General features: G+C 34.4%; 1 protein-coding gene across 8 annotated transcripts in view; it reads left to right on the forward strand.

Annotated features, from left to right (window-relative positions):
* The first annotated feature begins 1,145 nt into the window (after window positions 1-1,145).
* The window catches only part of DYNC1I2 (dynein cytoplasmic 1 intermediate chain 2), a 50,544-nt gene continuing 32,694 nt past the window's right edge, over window positions 1,146-18,995 (forward strand). For 4 of the 8 annotated variants that reach the window (XM_033423570.2, XM_033423574.2, XM_033423575.2 and 1 more), the window contains exons 1-4: window positions 1,389-1,542; window positions 2,616-2,732; window positions 5,068-5,185; window positions 16,229-16,319. In XM_033423570.2, coding sequence (XP_033279461.1) covers window positions 2,625-2,732; window positions 5,068-5,185; window positions 16,229-16,319 — 317 coding nt within the window. In that variant the 5' untranslated portion in view covers window positions 1,389-1,542; window positions 2,616-2,624. Of the gene's footprint in view, window positions 1,296-1,388; window positions 1,543-1,567; window positions 1,677-2,615; window positions 2,733-5,067; window positions 5,186-16,228; window positions 16,320-18,995 lie in introns of those variants that run through there. The other 4 variants (XM_033423572.2, XM_012532134.3, XM_033423573.2 and 1 more) reach the window with 3 other exon arrangements.

Raw genomic sequence — 18,995 nt, forward strand, 5'->3', positions numbered from 1 at the left:
TGGAATTGAAGGATTTCCTTTCTCAAATTTATTTCTGAGATATTTATCTTGTATATAGGCAGAGCAAGACAAGGAAAAGACTAGACACAGGCCCAAGGACTTAGATTTTGAATCCTAGGATTACTGCTAGACTCGGGCAATGTCATTCTAGAATATAAGAAAGACATTGCTTTGGTGTCAGCTTTAATTCTTGCTAAATAATGCTTTAAATTCTTTAAATAAAATTTTAAAAAATGTGTATCAATCCACACATTTCTGGTAAATTCATATTCTAATAACTTTTGCTTTCTTTGTATATTAAAAAAATCTAAAACTGTGGAAACCTTCTTGCTTGGTTTAGATTCCAATAGTATAAAATGCTTTCTTTTAAAAAATTCTTTGAGATAAAACCCAAATGCTACCTACCACACTGCAACAAAACACTGAGGAATTATTTGCTATGCTGATTAACATATTCTTATTGATTCATTGATTGCAACAGTTATCATTTTATTTGCAGGCTCAAATAAATATTCCATGTATACATGGAATATTTAAAGAAACTTACATTTAAAGAAATTTGGGAGGAAATACAGGAATCAGAGGTTTTCTTGCTAATTTTCATAACTGTAACACCCCAATGAAGCCAGTTTACAACCACGAACACTAGTGAAAACTGAGTAAAGATTTACAAATCTCTTTCTAATTAAAGACAATTTCTCACATTTTTTTGACAGATGAGGTTACACTACATTTTCAAAATTTAGATTTTGTATTCTAGATTTTGCTTAAACCTCTGTAAGGCGTTTTTTTTCTAATACTGGTATAAATATCCTAGAAAGTGTTCACCAAATGTTCAGTGTAATACATAGGTTCACCACTTGAAAATAACACTTCTTAAACATTCGGCCAATGTTGAGTCAAAGATCTTAAGATATAACACATACAACATTGTGAGCAATGACCAGCGGACAAGACTACATTAAGGAGAACTGCTGGAAGCTTCTCTTTGGAATCTTGAAGGAAGGCCTCAAAGTGGGAAAATCGAAAGACTAGGGAACACTACATGTCCCAGCATACTTTGCGACTACCGTTGACCACAACTCCCAGAGTGCATTGCTCGCCGTACGCAGGTTTTCCTTGTAGCTGGGGCTTGTAGTTCTCCCTGGTCGAGTCAATCCTTAAGGCGGGGGGGCGGTGTTTGCTTACCCAGCCCCAGGCTACTAGGTTTAGTCTTACAGGTTTTGGCAAAGCGGAAACACTTCGGGACCCTGGGCGGATTCTTTGTCTCATCTCTCGGCTTCTGCTTTACACAGGTAAGTCACAGAGGGGCTACAGTTCCCCGCAGCAGGGCCCCTCCCTTTCTTTCTGGGAGCGACCTCGTTGTGGTGAAGCCATTTGTCCCTCAGCTCTCGCCGTAGCAGCCGCCGCCCATCCCTCTTTGTGTGCTTGGGGAAAGCTGCGGAGCTAGTGGCCGCGACCGTTGCCTTTGGGAGCAAAGGAGAGGGACGTTACTGGAAAGGTGCTGGCAGGTGGACCCTTCCCCATCCCACCATCTAACAGGTGGGTTGACTGTCCTTCCCTCTAGGCCCTTCTGTCTGCTGTGTCTCACGTCGGGACTCTAAGGGCGGCTTGGCAGTTCCTGCTGACAGCGCCGCCCGGGCCGGGCTCCGGGAAGGAGAGGCGGGGAGAACCAGGTGCGGTGACTCAGGGAGGCCAGGGGAGACGAGTCCACTCCCTTCCCTTCTGGACCCTCCGGAGGTGCCCCGAGGAGCCTCGAGGCTAGTTCGAGGCCTCCTCCCCCGGACCTATTCTGCACCGCTCCCTCTTGGCCGTGACCCCAGGGGAGAAGTGACTGCTTTTCGCCTTACTCCATTTTATAAATAAAAGTCGCTATTACTTGCGTTGACAGCGTTTTCCTTTACTTGGTGTGTGTTTGAAAGTACCCGAACGCGGAGGTTGTAGCACAAAATTCCTGAGACTTTCTCTTCCTTGGAGTTTTAAGAAAGTGGACGCGTCAATCATGGAGGCTCCGGCCTCTAGGAGGTTGAGCGGACCTGACAGCTGTATGTAGTTATCCGGTCAGACTTTTTTGTTGGGCTTTGACTAAAAACGTACTTACTTTAAGTATATTTAATAGTTATTGGTGGTAATATTTGTGTTTTGCTTATTCTTAATATTACTATTACATGGTAGTTTTAGAATTTATAGAAATTTTCTGTGTGACCGCCTGTTTTATCAAATTTCTAGGAATGAATGCAAAACTCTGATAGCAGATTTGATCTGTGTCATATAGCTTAGCTTTTAATGCTAGCCCGTGTCCTCTGTTCTAAGAGCCAGAGATATTGTGTTGAATTTGAGCATGTGAACATTAAAGAGCTTACTGGTGCTAGTTACTATGCTCAATTCTGGTTATTCATTTTTTGTACACGTTTGTTTATATTGATAATTTTTTTCAGGTCTTAGTAATATATGTGCTTCCGTTATTTTAAAAGTAGAGTTTATATGTTCTCTTTAGATAGCATTGAACTACATGGCCTCTCGAGACAGTTCTCTTCTTGAAAGACTGATTTTTTTTAAAGAGTGCTGCTTTTACCAATGTAATAATGATTGTAAATGATTATATGCTTCTTAAGGTCGCAAACATGTCTGACAAAAGTGAATTAAAGGCAGAGTTGGAACGTAAGAAGCAGCGGTTGGCTCAAATAAGAGAGGAAAAGAAGAGGAAAGAAGAAGAAAGGAAAAAAAAAGAAGTATGTTTGATTTTTTTTAAAGATAATATAAAATAATTGGATTTTAAGTACTCATACCTTTATGTACTACTTTTAGAATAGTTAAAATTCCAGCAGTTGTGACTGCAAATATAGCACTTTAGGTGAAAAGTTCAATATGCATATTTAGTCTTCTAGGGATGTGTTTATTATATAAAGTAAGGGGCATCTGCCTTGTAGTAGCTCATAAAACATGGCATATACATCATAACTTAGTTTGGACTTTGAACTTACCTGAATATTTTACTCGTTGGAACTGCTAGTTGTTGGAATAAATAATGGCAAAGAGAAATATAGAATAGATTATTAATTGATTAGGGGATTATTTAACTGATCGTATCTCCTTTATTATGAGTTAGTCATTGAAATATCTTACCAAGTAGTGGGTTTGATACTATTGTAAAGGTGGACTAGGTACTTACATCTTCTGATTTTTGGCATCACCATTTCATCATGTATGGCAAATATACATTGACCCTGAGCTGGAGATATTTTACTTTCTCCTGTATTGAAATGTACATTTATCTCTATGGAAACTGTTTAGGCAGATTTGTATACTTTTATCATAGATGTTTTAAATGGCCAGTGTTAAGATAGTTGGTTCTCAGTGTGACAGTACGAAGTTTTTCTATGTGATAGCCTAAACAATAGCCAAGACTTCCAGGAATCTCTTAGGGAAAAAGAAAAACCGAAGGTGCAATTTATGTGCAGCATTGCTATGATACTGTAAAGGCCTGTACTTGAAGAATTTTCTAGTTTATTCTGAACCTTTTTGTGATCCATTATTATAAGAGGGTTGGACCTTAAAGTTCTCCATTTGATGAAAAGCCAACAGATAGAAGCATGAGTCAGACTGGCAGAGCCATTCCAAACTAGTATGTGTAGCCTTAAACCCTTCAGGGCTGAGTGCAAATTTGGTTTTTGTTTTCTAAAGATGGCCATAGGTGGCCCTAAGGGATGTCTATTACATGCTTTATATCTGATTTAAAGGTTATCAAACATTACCAGAGACATTACAATTATAATACTATTAAACAGTGAGTCTACTAATATATTGTTATATACAGGTAAAGTGTCTACTTGATAATATAGTCTGTTTGGCTATTTTGATGAAATTTTCTGATGACTTCTTTAAGTTAAAATGGTATCAGAATATTATGACTAACAAAATTTACTGCAGACGATTGTATGAGTAATAGTTGTCTAGCTGAAAAAGACTTTTGAGGTGTATATATAAAACTTTTTCCTTGAAGGCTTAAATTTCACTTGAGATGTTTTGGATGATCTGAGAGTGTTGAGGCTTATCTAGTTTAACTGGAAGATTTTGCTAAAACTATAAATGGCTGAAATAAACGTTGGCAAAAATTTCAATGACAAAAAATGTTTTGTGCTATGCAAGAGTAAATTTTAATTTTACCAAACCAAACCGTGTGTTTATCATCATAAAAATAAGACCTGTAGTTTATAAAATAAAAACAAAACCTGTCTCCAGATGAATTTTTGACAAACATCCTTTACATAAAGTTGAATAAAGACACTGAAGACTTCATAAAGAAGTTTGAGGTACTTGTACTTTTTCAACGAATCAGATTGTTCATTTATTTAAAATTTGTTATCTCTTAAATGATTCAGTCTTTTTTTTTTCTTCATAGTGTTGTGGTATTTATGTATTTGTGAGATTTCCACAATTCCTGACCATGGATAGCAATTTCATGTTGTAAATAAATAGAAATTGACTATGCTTTTTGAATTTATCTGTTCAGAAAATTTTTGTGAGAACTCCTTGATTACATATAAAAATGGATCAATTTAGGGCTTCCCTGGTGGTGCAGTGGTTAAGAATCTGCCTGCTAATGCAGGGGACACGGGTTCGAGCCCTGGTCCGGGAAGATCCCACATGCCGCGGAGCAACTAAGCCCGTGCGCCACAACTACTGAGCCTGCAAGCCACAACTACTGAGCCCACGTACCACAACCACTGAAGCCCGCGTGCCTAGAGCCCATACTCTGCTACAAGACTAGCCACTGCAATGAGAAGCCTGCGCACCGCAACAAAGACCCAGTGCAGCCAAAAATAAATAAATTAAATAAATTAAAAAAATTTTTTTTAAGGATCAATTTAATACATATCATTTGTAGATTCTTACTAAAACTCTATTGAGAATGATTTTCATTTAATGACTATAATGTGTATTCAAAACTAAGTCTACCTCCAGAAGTATACAGTATTAGCATGTTATTTAAAAAATTTATATTTTTTGCAAACAGAAATGTTTCATACCATATGTAAATTTAAATTTTTAACTTAAAAAATTTAGACTGATCAGAAGAAGGAAGCAGCTGCTCCTGTGCAAGAAGAATCAGATCTTGAAAAAAAAAGAAGAGAAGCTGAAGCATTGCTTCAAAGCATGGGGCTAACTCCAGAATCCCCCATTGGTAAGGATAAGAATATATCCATTTATAAGAGATAGGCATATATCTTATTCAGCCCAGACATACGTGAGATGAGTTGATTTAATGTATTTTGTATATTTTTCTTATTTGTGCCTCTTAAAAATCATTAATCTTATAATTCATTTGGAATTGACTTTTTTCAGATGTGCTAATATATGGTTATTTGGTTTGTTCAGAAGAGCTGCAAGACTATATTTATTAACATAAACCAATTGACTTTTCTTGTTAAATCAGTAATTTATTTCAACAAACATTTGTTGAACAAGTTATCTGTGCCATACTATATTAAGCCCAAAAATGACTGTGATTACTGATCTTAACTCTATAATCCTTTCTATAGGTTGAAGAGAGGTATAGTGAATCAAAGTTCTAAAAGTATATCAGTATTCAAAGGTATAGGAGTGGAAGGAGAAGCTTACAGCCTTCTGCTCTCAATGCTAATAAGGGAAATAATATTTGTAGCTTATTATGGCAGCAGTTTCACTTATTCTTGTTCTTTTTCTGGGCTGTTCACTTTAAAGCAATACTAGACCAAAAAGCTGAAATAATAGAGGTATTGAGGACAATCTGGTTACATATAAGAAAGCATTAAATGCTTACTTAAAATAATTCTGAGCTGGGTGCTGTTACATAGTATTTTAGTTTGACATGGGCTTTGTCATTTAAGGACCTAAAATTTCAGGGTTAGTTTGTGGGCTAATTCCATCTAGTCCAGGGGACAAATACCAGAAGTAGTATCTGCTGTATGCCTATTGTAAACTGCAATATAACTGTCTTAGAGCTACAATTTCTAAAAGGTTTCAAGATGAAAAAGCTGGTTACTTTCATGGTCGGCTTCATTGTTATTACTTTCAGCTTATTTGCCTTTTCCTTATTGGTAAAATGTGAAGACTAAAGTACTTTAATTTTTATGTCTTTATAAGCTTCCGTGGCGTATTGCAATTTTAAAAGTAAATGAATTAGAATACTTTTATCTTGTTAAAAAAATACCCTAGTAACTAAACCAAGTTGCTTGTTAGCTATATAGTCCTTTTTTAAAAAATAAATTTATTTATTTTATTTTATTTTTGGCTGCATTGGGTCTTCGTTGCTGCGCGCGGGCTTTTCTCTGGTTGTGGCAAGCGGGGGCTACTCTTTGTTGCAGTGCACGGGCTTCTCATTGCGGTGGCTTCTCTTGTTGCAGAGCACGGGCTCTAGGCGCGCGGGCTTCAGTAGTTGTGGCACGCGGGCTCTAGAGTACAGGCTCAGTAGTTGTGGCACATGGGCTTAGTTGCTCCATGGCATGTGGGATCTTACTGGGCCAGGGATCAAACCCATGTCCCCTGCATTGGCAGGCAGATTCTTAACCACTGCACCACCAGGGAAGCCCAGCTATATAGTCTTTAAGTGATCATTTTTTTATGAGCCTTTAGCTTTGTTTTTTTCCTGTAGGATTTTTTTTTTCCCTTTTCTGTTCTTTTTAGGACTTCAGTTTCACTAAATTCTCTTGCTCAGATTTCTCAGTTTATGGCCCACTTCCATCACCTGTTCTTGAAAGACTGTTCTTTAGTTGTATGTTCGTGTATGTGTGTGTGGTGTGTGTGTGTGGTGTGTGTGTGTGTTTCACCCTCATTTCCCATCTCCAATTCCATTGTCCTTTCCAGTCTTGCATTAAGTACCCATTCTTGGATTTTTAACATACGTCCTTTTGATCTGTCCAACATGTGTTGACATTTTTTAAGATTTCATATATCTAAGTGTGTATGTTTTATATACATAAATGGCATTGTACTATATGTCTCACTCTGTTTTTTCCTTTTTTTCAAGCAGCATTGTATTTGAGATTTACCCATGTTGTTACATATAGATCTAGTTATTCACTTCTGACTGGTACACAATATTCTGTTATATACTATATTTTACTTATCTGTTCCCCAGTGATAGGCACTTAGATTGCTTCTGTCTCTTTGCTTTGCTATTCCAAGCAACACTGCAAAGAACATATTCTTTTCCCTTGAAAGGACTGTGGAAGAGTTTCTCTGGAATGTATGCTGAGGAATTGACTTGCTATTTTATTGTGTGTAGGCTGACTTACATTTATTAGGTTCTACATACCACTCTCAAGAATGACTGTGAGTTTATGCTCCTGCTACCAGTGTATGAGAAAGTAACTGTTTCACTATATCCACATAACTTGATATTATCCAACTTTTTAGTTTTTGTCTACTTGATGAGTGTAAAGTAGTATGTCAAAATGTCATAATATACATTTATCTGTTTACAGTGAGATTGACCATTTCTTCATATAACTATTTACCATTCAGATTTTCCCTTCTACGAATTGCATGTTCATGTCCTTTGCCCCTTTACTATTAGGGTTCTTTACCTTGCTGTAGGAGTTGCTTGTACTTAAGGGAGGACTTCTTTGTCTGTTTTAGTCTTCTAAAAAATACCTTCTCCTAGTCTATCATCTACTAACTGTTCATAGTATTTTTTTTGTTAATTTTTGTTGGCGTATAGTTGATTTAAAATGTTGTGTTAGTTTCTGCTGTACAGCAAAGTGAATCAGTTACGCATATATATATCTCCACTCTTTTATAGATTCTTTTTCCATATAGGTCATTACAGAGTATTGAGAAGAGTTCCCTGTGCTATAGAGTAGGCCCATATTAGTTATCTATTTTATATACAGTAGTGTGTATGTGTCAATCCCAATCTCCCAACTTATCCCTCCCCTTTTCTCCCCCCCTGCCCCCTGGCCCCAGTAACCATAAGTTTGTTTTCTACATCTGTGACTCTATCTCTGTTTTGTAAATAAGTTTATTTGTACCATTTTTTTTTAGATTCTACATATAAGCAATATCATATGATATTTGTCTTTGTCTGACTTCATTCAGTATGACACTGTCTAGGTCCATCCATGTTGCTGCAAATGACATTATTTTGTTCTTTTTTATGGCTAAGTAATATTCTGTTGTATGTATGTACCACATCTTCTTTATCCATTCCTTTGTCAATGGACATTTAGGTTGCGTCCATCATAGTATCTTCTATTGAACAGAATCCTTCATTTTGATGTGTTCACATCCTTTATTTTGATAATGGTCAGATCTACCATTTATAACCTTTTTTTTTTTTTTTTTTTGGTTTTCTTTGAAAAGAAATCCTTTCCTACTTTGAGGATACAAATATATTCTCCTACATTTTCTCTATTATTTTATCCTTCACCTTTAGATATTTGTGTTATATTTTTGAATATAATATGAGGTAGGGATCCAGCCTAATTTTTCTCCATATAGTTAACTAATTTTCTCAATACCATTTGTTAAAACATAGTCCATCTTTCCCGCACTGATATTCTGATGCCAACTTTGTCATTCAGTCAGTTCTCATATATTCATGGGCATTTTTGGGCTCTGTATGTTCACCGTTGACCCATTTGTCTGATTCTATACTATTAACACACAGTTTTAATTACTGTGGCTTTATATTAGTATATTCTAATTTCTTTTATAGAAAATGGCCCCTTCTTTTTTCATCTTTTTCAAAATAGCCATAGCTTCACAAAATTTTTCTTCCCCTCAAAAAAAATTAGTTTCTTAAGCTTCCCCTGAAAACCTTCCTGCACTATATGTTGCATTTAGTTGTATGTTTTTAGTCTTTCTAAATCTAGAAGATCCTCCACACACATACTCCTTTTTGCCCCATGTCATCGACTGGTTGAGGAGAGTGGGCCAATTGGTCTCTAGAATGTCTCGCCTCTTGGGTTTTTCTGAGGGTTTTCTCACATTTAAGCTTTTGTTCCTCTATCCTTTATATTTTCTCTAAACTGGAAATTAGATTTTAAAAGCTTGATTAGCTTCAGGTTGAACCTCTTTGGCAAGAAGATCTCATAGATGATTCTGTGTACTTCATATTGTATCACATCAGTAGCACATATGTCTGGGTTGTTATCAGTGATGTCAAGATTGATCGCTGGTTACAATTGTGACAGCCAGGCTTCTCCATTGTAGTTACTTTTTTTCCCTTTGGACTAGCAAGTAATATCTGGAGGTGATACTTTGGTACCATGGAAATATTCATTTCTCTGTCAACTTTTTACCAAGTAGTTTTAATACTTACTGATGAATCTTTTCCAAATCAGTTATTTAATTATTTTTATAATTCCATCATTCCTTCTACATTTATTGACTGAAATTCTTCTGTAAAGGGGAGGTTTCCCTCAGTAACTAGGGCTATTTGGTTACCCTGAATGCATTTCCTGTTAGAAAAGCAAAAAACATACTTAATTTTTTTCACTTTAGTTACTAATAGTCATATCCAGGTGTGGCAGATGAATTTTTCCATGTATTTAAAGAATAGATTATATAATATTTTATTTAGGGTTTTTGTGTATATGCTCATAAATGAAATTTGCCTATAATTTTCTTGTGCTGTTCATGTTCAGTGGCCACCATGGTTATGGTTTTAAAATAAATTGGATAGCTTTCTCTTTTGCTATTTTGTAGAACAGCTGTAAAAGATAGATATTACCTGTTCCTTAAATACTTGGTGGAATTCAACTGTAAAACTGCCTCAGATTATGCTTTTTTTCCCCAGAGGATAGTGGAGAGCAGGAGTTACTCACCATTTCAAGTTTTTCTAATGGTTATAGTCCATTCAAGTTTTCTATTTTTGTATCGGTTTGATATTTTTTTTAAACAATAATAAACGTTTATTATCTCTCACGGTTTCTGCCAGTCAGGAATTTGGCAATAGCTTAGCTCAGTGGTTCTGGCTCAGGGTCTCTCATGGGGTTGAAGTCAAGATGTCAGTCAGAGCTGTAGTCGTCTGAAGGCTTGATTGGGGCTTGAGGATTTGCTTTACCAGCCATGTGATTTGCTCAGTCACGTGGCCAGCAGGTTGGTGTTGGTTGTTAGTGGGAGGCCTGAATTCCTATCCACGTGGGCCATTCCATAGAACTAACTGCTTGAGTATCCTTGCAGCATGTCAGCTGGCTTCTCCCAATGTGAGCAATCCAAAGACAAAGAGAGCCGGAAGGAAGCTATCCTTTTATCCTTACCCTTGGAAGTCAGAGGACATTGCTTCTGCCACATTCTGTCTATGGAAAGAGAGTCACTAAGTCCAGCCCACATTCACAAAGAATTTTGACATCCTTTAAAATCACCAAAATATGTACGACAAACTCATAGGTCTCCTAGTATTTTGAGATGATCATATGCTTTTTTTTCCCTTTTGATGTATTAATATGATAATTTATATTGGTAGGTTTTCAAAGCATGCTTACATTCTGGAATAAACCCATTTTAGTTATGAGAATATTTTTCTTATATATTGCTAATATTTTATTTAGGAGTTCTTCATCTATACTCATAAGAGAGTCAGACCTATAGTTTTTTTCCTTTTACTGTATTTTGTCTGGTTTTATTATAATGGTTATAGTACCCTCATTAAATGAGTTGTGCAGTTTTCCACCTTCTGTTTTCTCACAAATGTCTAAAGATCTTTCCTGTATTTATTTAAAATAAGGCCTGGAGAATACAGGATACAGGTGAAAGCAGTGGCTATCAAACTTTCTTGACAGTAACAATAAAAATACATTTTATATCACGACCCAGGATGGATACTTGTTTTTCTTTTCACTACAAATGTATTCATTAAATATTTTTAAATTGTAGAAGTAAGTATAAAAACACCACTAAAATATTCAAGAGGATTTATTAAAAGCATCAGTCTGGTTTTACCTAAAATGGACTTTTTCCCTTTTTTAAAAAACTTCTGCTGAAAAGAATTCATTTTTTAAAAAAGAGACAGCTAATAAAACCTCTCTTAGCTTCTCTTTGCTGGTAGATTCTTATTTATTTGATCATTTGATTGTTTTTTGTCCGAGATCCTTGAGAGCAGGGACAGTATATTACATTTTTATCCCTGGTGTCCAGCACAGACTAGACACTTAAATGTTTGTTCAATTATTATTAGGTCATGTGTCTTTCCACCTGGTAAGACCAAATAAAAGCCATCTGCTTTAAAAGCAGTAACAACAAAATCTTGTTTAAATTTCAGGGAAAGGCATAGTGGGAATTGAAATTTGAATATTTCACAAAAGAAGTATGGCTTGATTTTTTTTTTTTAACAAAATTTAAGTGACCAGTCTTCAGAAAGTTAATTTTAGGCACAACTTTCAAGACATGTTTTATCAAATGTGGAGTTAGTAAACACTGATGGTCTAAAAATAAATAAAGTGAATCTCTTTTTGTATGTATAACTACTGTTTTAACCATCTTGTAAAGAGATGAAAATAGGTTTTGTCCATTACTCTGTAGCCTGAGTCTGTATCAGTAGGGCACAGTACATCGATTGGTGTGATAATCAATTTTTTTATTAGGAATAAACAAAAGAAGTTCAGTAGTCAAGTATTGCTTCATTTATTTCCCTCCCTTGTAACTTTTGAATATTTTAAATCTGATTTTTCCAGTTTTATTGAGAAATAATTGACATACATCACTGTGTAAGTTTAAAGTGTATAGCATGATGGTTTAATTTATATATATAGTGAAATGATTACTACAGTAGGTTTGGTTAACATCCATCATCTCATAGATACAATAAAAAGAAAAGAAAAATAATTTCTCCTTTTGATGAGAACTCTTAGGATCTGCTCTCTTAAAGTTTCTTACATATCATACAACAGTGTTAACTCTAGTCATCATGTTGTACATCACATCCCTAGCACTTATTTCTCTAACTAGTAAGTCTGATTTTTAGATAGAATGATTTCCATGTTATCAAGTCATTTTTTCAAGTTTAGCCTAATTTTAAGAACAGTTCCTTATAGTATTTTAATGCTATAAAATTTTATTTTTATTAATTTCTTTAAAAAAATTTATCTGATGCTCTGAATTACATTGAAGAGAATAAAGGAAACATTTAGGGCAGGTAAGGGGAGGATATTTAAAGTTATCAGGAGAAGGGGTCATATGAAAAGGAGAAACTAATATTTCAGAGAATTAAGGGTTTTTTAAATTGAATTTTATTTATTTTTTTATACAGCAGGTTCTTATTAGTTATCCATTTTATACATATTAGTGTATATATGTCAATGCCAATCTCCCAATTCATCACACCACTACCACCTGCCCCCCTCGCCACTTTCCCCCCTGGTGTCCATATGTTTGTTCTCTACATCTGTGTCAGAGAATTAAGGTTTGTCTTTCAGGACAAAAAGAGTAAGTATGAAAAATTAAACAGATATTTAAATGTTAATATTCCAGCCTAGGAGCACTTGTATCCACAAGAGGGCATTACTGTGTAACTTGGACTGTGTTTGAGTGCTGAGTATCATAGATAGATGAGCTACAAGGGGCCTCACAACTTTTGGTTATCTCAGAAGCTCTCTCTTCCCATTTGTGCTCTGCCAATACTCCCACTTCCTACATTTACTTTCTTTGGCTGTCCACCTTTTCTAGGTTCTTCTTCCTGGCAAGAGCCCCTTCTTGCTAGAGACTTTTTTCTCTTAAAAAGTAATTGAGGGCTTCCCTGGTGGCGCAGTGGTTGAGAGTCCGCCTGCCGAAGCAGGGGACGTGGGTTCGTGCCCCGGTCCAGGAAGATCCCACATGCCGCGGAGCGGCTGGGCCCGTGAGCCATGGCCGCTGAGCCTGCGCATCCGGAGCCTGTGCTCCACAACGGGAGAGGCCACAACAGTGAGAGGCCCGCGTACCACAAAAAAAAAAAAAAAAAAAAAAAAAAAAAAATGAGCTGTGCACCATCCTTGTTCATCTCTGAGACTTCGGTATAGTTCTGAGTGGTTGACTCAGACTTAACTCTGGTTTCTAAATCTAGGTGCATTCCCAGGTCCTTTGTGGTTTTAAAATTTCTGGTTGTTCCTTCACAGGCTAAATGGCAGTAGTGTTAATTTTATATCCTTGGGAGGCCAAGATCTAAGCTAGCAGGAAAGGCCTTCATGGTTCTTGGTTGTCTTTCTGTCCTAAAGAATCAGAGTCACAGCCTTTCAGTATTACTTGCATGATCAGTGAATGCCATGGTGTAGATCTGTCTTTCAGTTTACCTTTCTTCCTTGGTTTTCTAAGAAAGAAATAGGTATCTTTGCTCCAAACTTCTAAGAAGTTTAAAAACATTCACATGATTAACTCATATATGTTAATATTAAATCTTTTGTACCATTTTTAAAGCCTTGTTTTAGGCTATTTTATATACAGAACTGTGGAGTAAAGGTAATCTGATTGAATCACTGTTCTTACTATGCAAATCATATCTCAGATATTTGGCAAAAGCTAATTAATAATAGCTTATGTTATTTCTAAAGCTGATTGTACTCTTAAACCATCTTTAAAAATGAACTCTAGAATTAAGCCCTTTCTGAGATTTGAGAGACTATGAGTTATTTAGTTTTTTTTTAACCTCCCTGAATGCATGCTTGTATTCATTTGGGGGGGTCATTTATTGGAGTCTGGGAATATAGTGACATTGCCTTATTGTGCAATTACTGTATTCTTTGATTTTTCTAGACTAACTGGGTTAAAATATGGTAGTACCATATTTTAGTACTACCTTTCCCTTTTTTCCTGTTAACATTCCTCCTTTTTCAGTGATAGTAATTTTTCTTTTTCCAGGTTTGTCCCTTCTGTGGTATAGATTATTTATTATTGAAAGATGAATTTGGTGGGCCAGATAATAACATTGAGTCCTTAATTAGTCTCTTATCAGCTGGCTTGAAAACTATCTTTGGTTGAAAGAATATAGTTCTGGGATGGAGATTTTTATCTAATTACAAATTTGAAGTTATGGTGATTTATCTTGCTTCTGGCTGAGAAACAGTGATAATTTGGTTGCATCACCCATGTAACTTATTTTTTATTTCTGAAACTTTTATTTGAGAATTGGCTAGTTTAGTGTATTTATGTATGTATAATTACTATTTAACCTGTTTTCATAAAGGATTTGAGGTAACGTATTTTTCTTTTAATGTAGTCTTAACCAATTAAGATACTGGTGATGAACGTATTAAGTGGAATCATAGATATTTGAAGTCACCAGAAAGGGGAAAAAACATTAACTGGAAAAGAATTTTATAATTTATCACAAATAATTAGATTGATAGGAATATTACTGTTTTTCTCAAATCTTTCCTGTATGTATACTTAGAAAAATTATTTTCCTAAGCCTGAAGTTAACTTTGTAATTTAAAGAATTCAAAATTTCTTCTTTGGAAATCTTTAATATGAAAACATTGTAGTAGTATAAATTTATTAAATTTATACTACTAAATATTTAGTAGTAAATTTATACTACTAAATATTTAGTAATTTATACTAAATAATTTAATAAACATATTTGTGCTTACAATGTAGTAGACAGACCACTGTCCTGTATCAGTTGGAACTTAGACGCCTAGGGGAAGCCTCACAGTGAGTGGTGGACAAAAAGATGAGGAAAAATGTAACCTAAGAGAAATTAGGGGACATTAATATTCTTTTACTTCAGATACAAGTCTTGTTTAGCTATGAGTTATACATGCAGCCCCTAGCACAGTGGTATCATAATGTGAATTATATGAAGGCAATCTGGTTTTAGCATTGTTTCTGAGAGATTTAATCACAAAATTAGAAACCTTTTATTATGTTTTTATGGTCTTTTGAAATTTGAGCAAGAATTAACCACTGTATCTCAGGAAACAAACATTCTAGCTATGATTTTTTTTCTTCTAATCTTTTTATTGGTTTCCAATAGAATTTGGCATTGAAAAATAAGGACGATCAGTTTTGTACCTATGTTTAAGATGTAATTCATTATACTATACTTGTGCATTTTGTTAGATGAGCAAACCCACTTTTTACTGAAGCATATATAAACATTTAAACATAATTTTAAGGGTTCAGTGAATGTGACTATTCCAAAAACACAGACTTTTAATTAAATACATATTTCTTTAGAATGGTTTCTATATAACTAGGAACTTACTTTCTTTTCAGTAAACTATTAAAAGAAGGGCTTGCAGCACGACATAAAATATATTGGTCACTTAATATTGTACATTGAAAAATTATTTTTAAAAGATACTTGGGATTGGGGTCATTTATGGTAAAATTTAACCAGAAGATGGCAGTGATGATCTTCAAAAAGTTTTACAAATGTAATAGCATGAAATACGCACGTTCAGCTGCTGGTATATAATGTTAAAAGTGACAGGTTAGGGGAAAGCATTTGCTGTTTGTTTTATATACTATGAAAAATGTGTATTTTTCTATAAGAAGGGATTAAGAATATTTTGGGTGTCTGTATCTTTGTCTGTACACTTCAGTTTTTTCTGAATACTGGGGTAAGGAAGTTACCATTAAGTCTTGCCTTGTTTAAGTTGCATGCATCACTTTATGTTATGCATCATGTCTAGAAGGCATGCTGTTTTATGGCCTGTTTGCATTTTTCTCCCAAATTGCTGGAAACTAATGGACTTTTAAAGGAGCCATTCCTTTAGTGATAGTCATTTCTCTAAATTGGCCCTTTTTATTTTTGGTGAGGGGAAAATATCATTTAAGACATCAATTTCTTTTTGAAAGAAAAAATTGACAAAAATGAACATTTTAAAATAAATCTCAGAAAACCAGACAGTAAACGACTTCTGAAGCAAAATTCAGAGTTTTGATTTGACACTAGTTAGAAATGAGCTGGTGATCTTAAAAGCAAAGAATTAGAAAAGGGAGAAGGAATGATCTCCTTTGAAAATTAGTACCCACATTTGGTGTTGGCCGAGATGAAGATGCATCCTTCCATAATCTTGCTTTTTTTTTTAATATAAAGCCCAAATGCATTTTGCCAGAGAAATTGCATGAATCGTCAGCATGCATTGTTAACTTTGTCTTTCTCCTCTTCTTTCTACTGTTCATTTTCATTCATGTACTTTTGTTTTTTGGTTTGCCATTATTTTTTCTTTTTTGTTAATTACTTCATGTTAAATTACTTTTGAAACGTCATAAGCTGAGCAACCTCTCCGTGTAGTAACAGCGGATACCTGTCTATTTCACTATTTAGTCCCTCCTCCTATGTCTCCATCCTCCAAATCTGTGAGCACTCCAAGCGAAGCTGGAAGCCAAGACTCTGGAGATGGCGCAGTGGGATCTAGGTACAGTAATTTTCTTTCAGTATTTTAATGATAGAATGCATTTAGTGCCCAGATACTGTCAGTGCTGTACAGGGACTCTGAATAGTTATGTTGAGTTAGTCCTAACATTTTGAAATCTAAATGGCACAGAAATTGTTTGTTGTAAATTGGGGGGAAATTTTTTTAAACAATATTTTACTGTCACACTTGATTAACTGAGTACTGACTAGTTAACTGATTTTATGATGATTATTTTATATTAAAAATAGAAGTGTTCATTAAAATTATTTTTCTGTTTAAGCAAATTTTGTATTGGTTATTATGTGAATGTTTTGGGTACAAATAGTGTAAAACCTCTCTACTGTATTATGCTTAATTTCCATTCAGTAATTGAAAACCTAAACAATTCAGTTAAACAGCCTAATTCTGTTCTATTAAGTCACTATTTCTAATTAAGGTAGAAAATAATAATGCATAAAATATCAAGAATAAGGAATAACTGCTAAGGAAACATTGAGTGTTTACTGGCTTCAATAACAAATTTAAAGAATTTTTAAAAAGAGTGTTTACTGGCTTGAGGGCATTATGCTAAGTGAAGTAAATCAGAAAGGGAAAGACAGATACTGTATGATCTCACTTATTTGTGAAATCTAAAAAACAAAACAAAATAAGCTCATAGATACAGAGAACAGATGGGTTCATTTTTATTTTCATTTCTAAAATTTTTGATGGTTGCCAGAGGTGGAGGGAGGGAGGGGGTGAGGGGTGGGTGAAATGGGTGAAGGGGGTCAAAAGGTACAAACTTCCAGTTATAAAGTAAATAAGTCATGGGGATATAATGTACAACATGGAGACTGTAGTTAACAATACTGTATTGTATATTTGAAAGTTGCTGAGAGAGCAGGTCTTAAAAGAAAGAAAAAATCACAAGAAAAAAATTTTGTAACTATGTATGACAGATGTTAACCAGACTTATTGTGGTGATCATTTCACCATATATAAAAATATTAAATCATTATGTTATGTACCTGAAACTAATATAATGTTGTATGTCAGTTATACTTCACTTAAAAAAAAAGTTTACTGCCAAGTGTTCCTGAACTTGGGCCTTCCTTATAAAACAATATTTCATGTTTGTTTTAGGATGCTGCACACATGTTGGGACTTGATTTTCAAAAGTTCAGTAAGATTTCAGCTTCTTTCCAAAGATCATACTGAGAAAAGTATTATTACTTCTCTTTGTCACACACACAATAATACCAAGTCTTTGTTTAACAGCATCTTACATTTTGACTTCTTATGGCAGCTGAAATGAGACTAAACATAGTTAGTTTAGAATCTTTATTCAGAATCCTTATTTTGGTCTAGGAAGTTAAATGTCCTCCTCAGGAAAACTTCAAGACACCTTTTAATGAGAAATAAACTAGGAAGTTTTGTCTTCATTGTGCCCAAGCACCTCTGATTGAAGTTACAAACAAGTAATGAGCATCTAAAAGACAAGGCAAGAAAAAAAGAAGCAAAGGGGCTAGCTAATCCATAAACTCAGTACTTTAGTCAGTTTCTGAATAATCAGGTTGTCATTAATAATTAGAAGGCACAAAAGACTCACCAGTCTGAATTTGAGATGTGCTTTCCAAACCTCTTCTGTTTATAGAACTGAAATTGCAAATCTAAGCAATACTGTTGTTGGAGGTAAATGACATAACTCTGTCATTTAAGAGAAGTCAAAACTTTCTAAGAATAATATTACCTCATAAAATAGTATGTATTACAGATTAAAGACTAAATTTATTTAGTCTAAGTTCATTTTCAAAGGCTAAATTTGTTTCATACTTTCGTTCTTCTGTATTCTTATGCAAATATGTTAGTATTCCTTTGCTAGTAAACAGATGGCATTTTCAAGAGAAGGGTTTTATTTTCCCTTATACATTACCATAATAAAAACATTTCCCAAGGTAAAAAAAAAGTATTTTAAAAATTTCTTTATTTGATATTATATATTACTTTAATGCAGATACTCTACTGTGTTAATTCTGAATTCATTGTTCTTGATTTTGAATAGGAGTAGAAAGATTATTTTAATGCAACGTCAGCAAGTTTGCTTTAAAAAATACTATGTAACATCTGTAAGAATTAAAATATGTCCTCCTGAGTTTCATTGGAAAACCTAGAGATTATTAGAGAGACCCATTGGAATATTGTAAATTGGTATAGGAAGTAAATAACTGTTAAGAAAAATATTTATTGTGTTAGAATACGTATTAATTGAATTGCCAATTTAATGTTAAATGCTATAGGTTACCACAGAAAATAATGTTCCTGGTCCTTGCCTTCGGGAAACTTGCATTCTAGTGTTCATTAATTTACATCATTAATTTCAATGCTATTCACTGTATTGAAAAATCCTAAGAATAGTGTGCTAACTTGTGTTTATAGTGTAGATTTGTAATGATAAGATGTAAAGCAAGAAAACAGGTATTTAAATATCTTTAGGGGTATTTGTTTTTATTAGCGAATGAGTAGAAAATAAGTTTCTTTTAAGTTTAACAGGAGAGGAAATAAATTCTCTTTTTAAATGAGGTGACTTGATATCTTTTTAGAGAGCACAGACTCATTTTTAATTGTTAATTTTCAAGAGGACTGATTATGTTCACTTCTTAATATATATGTATACACACACAGTAGAAAACTATGAAT

This window comes from Orcinus orca, chromosome 7 (assembly GCF_937001465.1).
Source record: "Orcinus orca chromosome 7, mOrcOrc1.1, whole genome shotgun sequence".
In the NCBI taxonomy this organism is placed as follows: Eukaryota; Metazoa; Chordata; class Mammalia; order Artiodactyla; family Delphinidae; genus Orcinus; species Orcinus orca.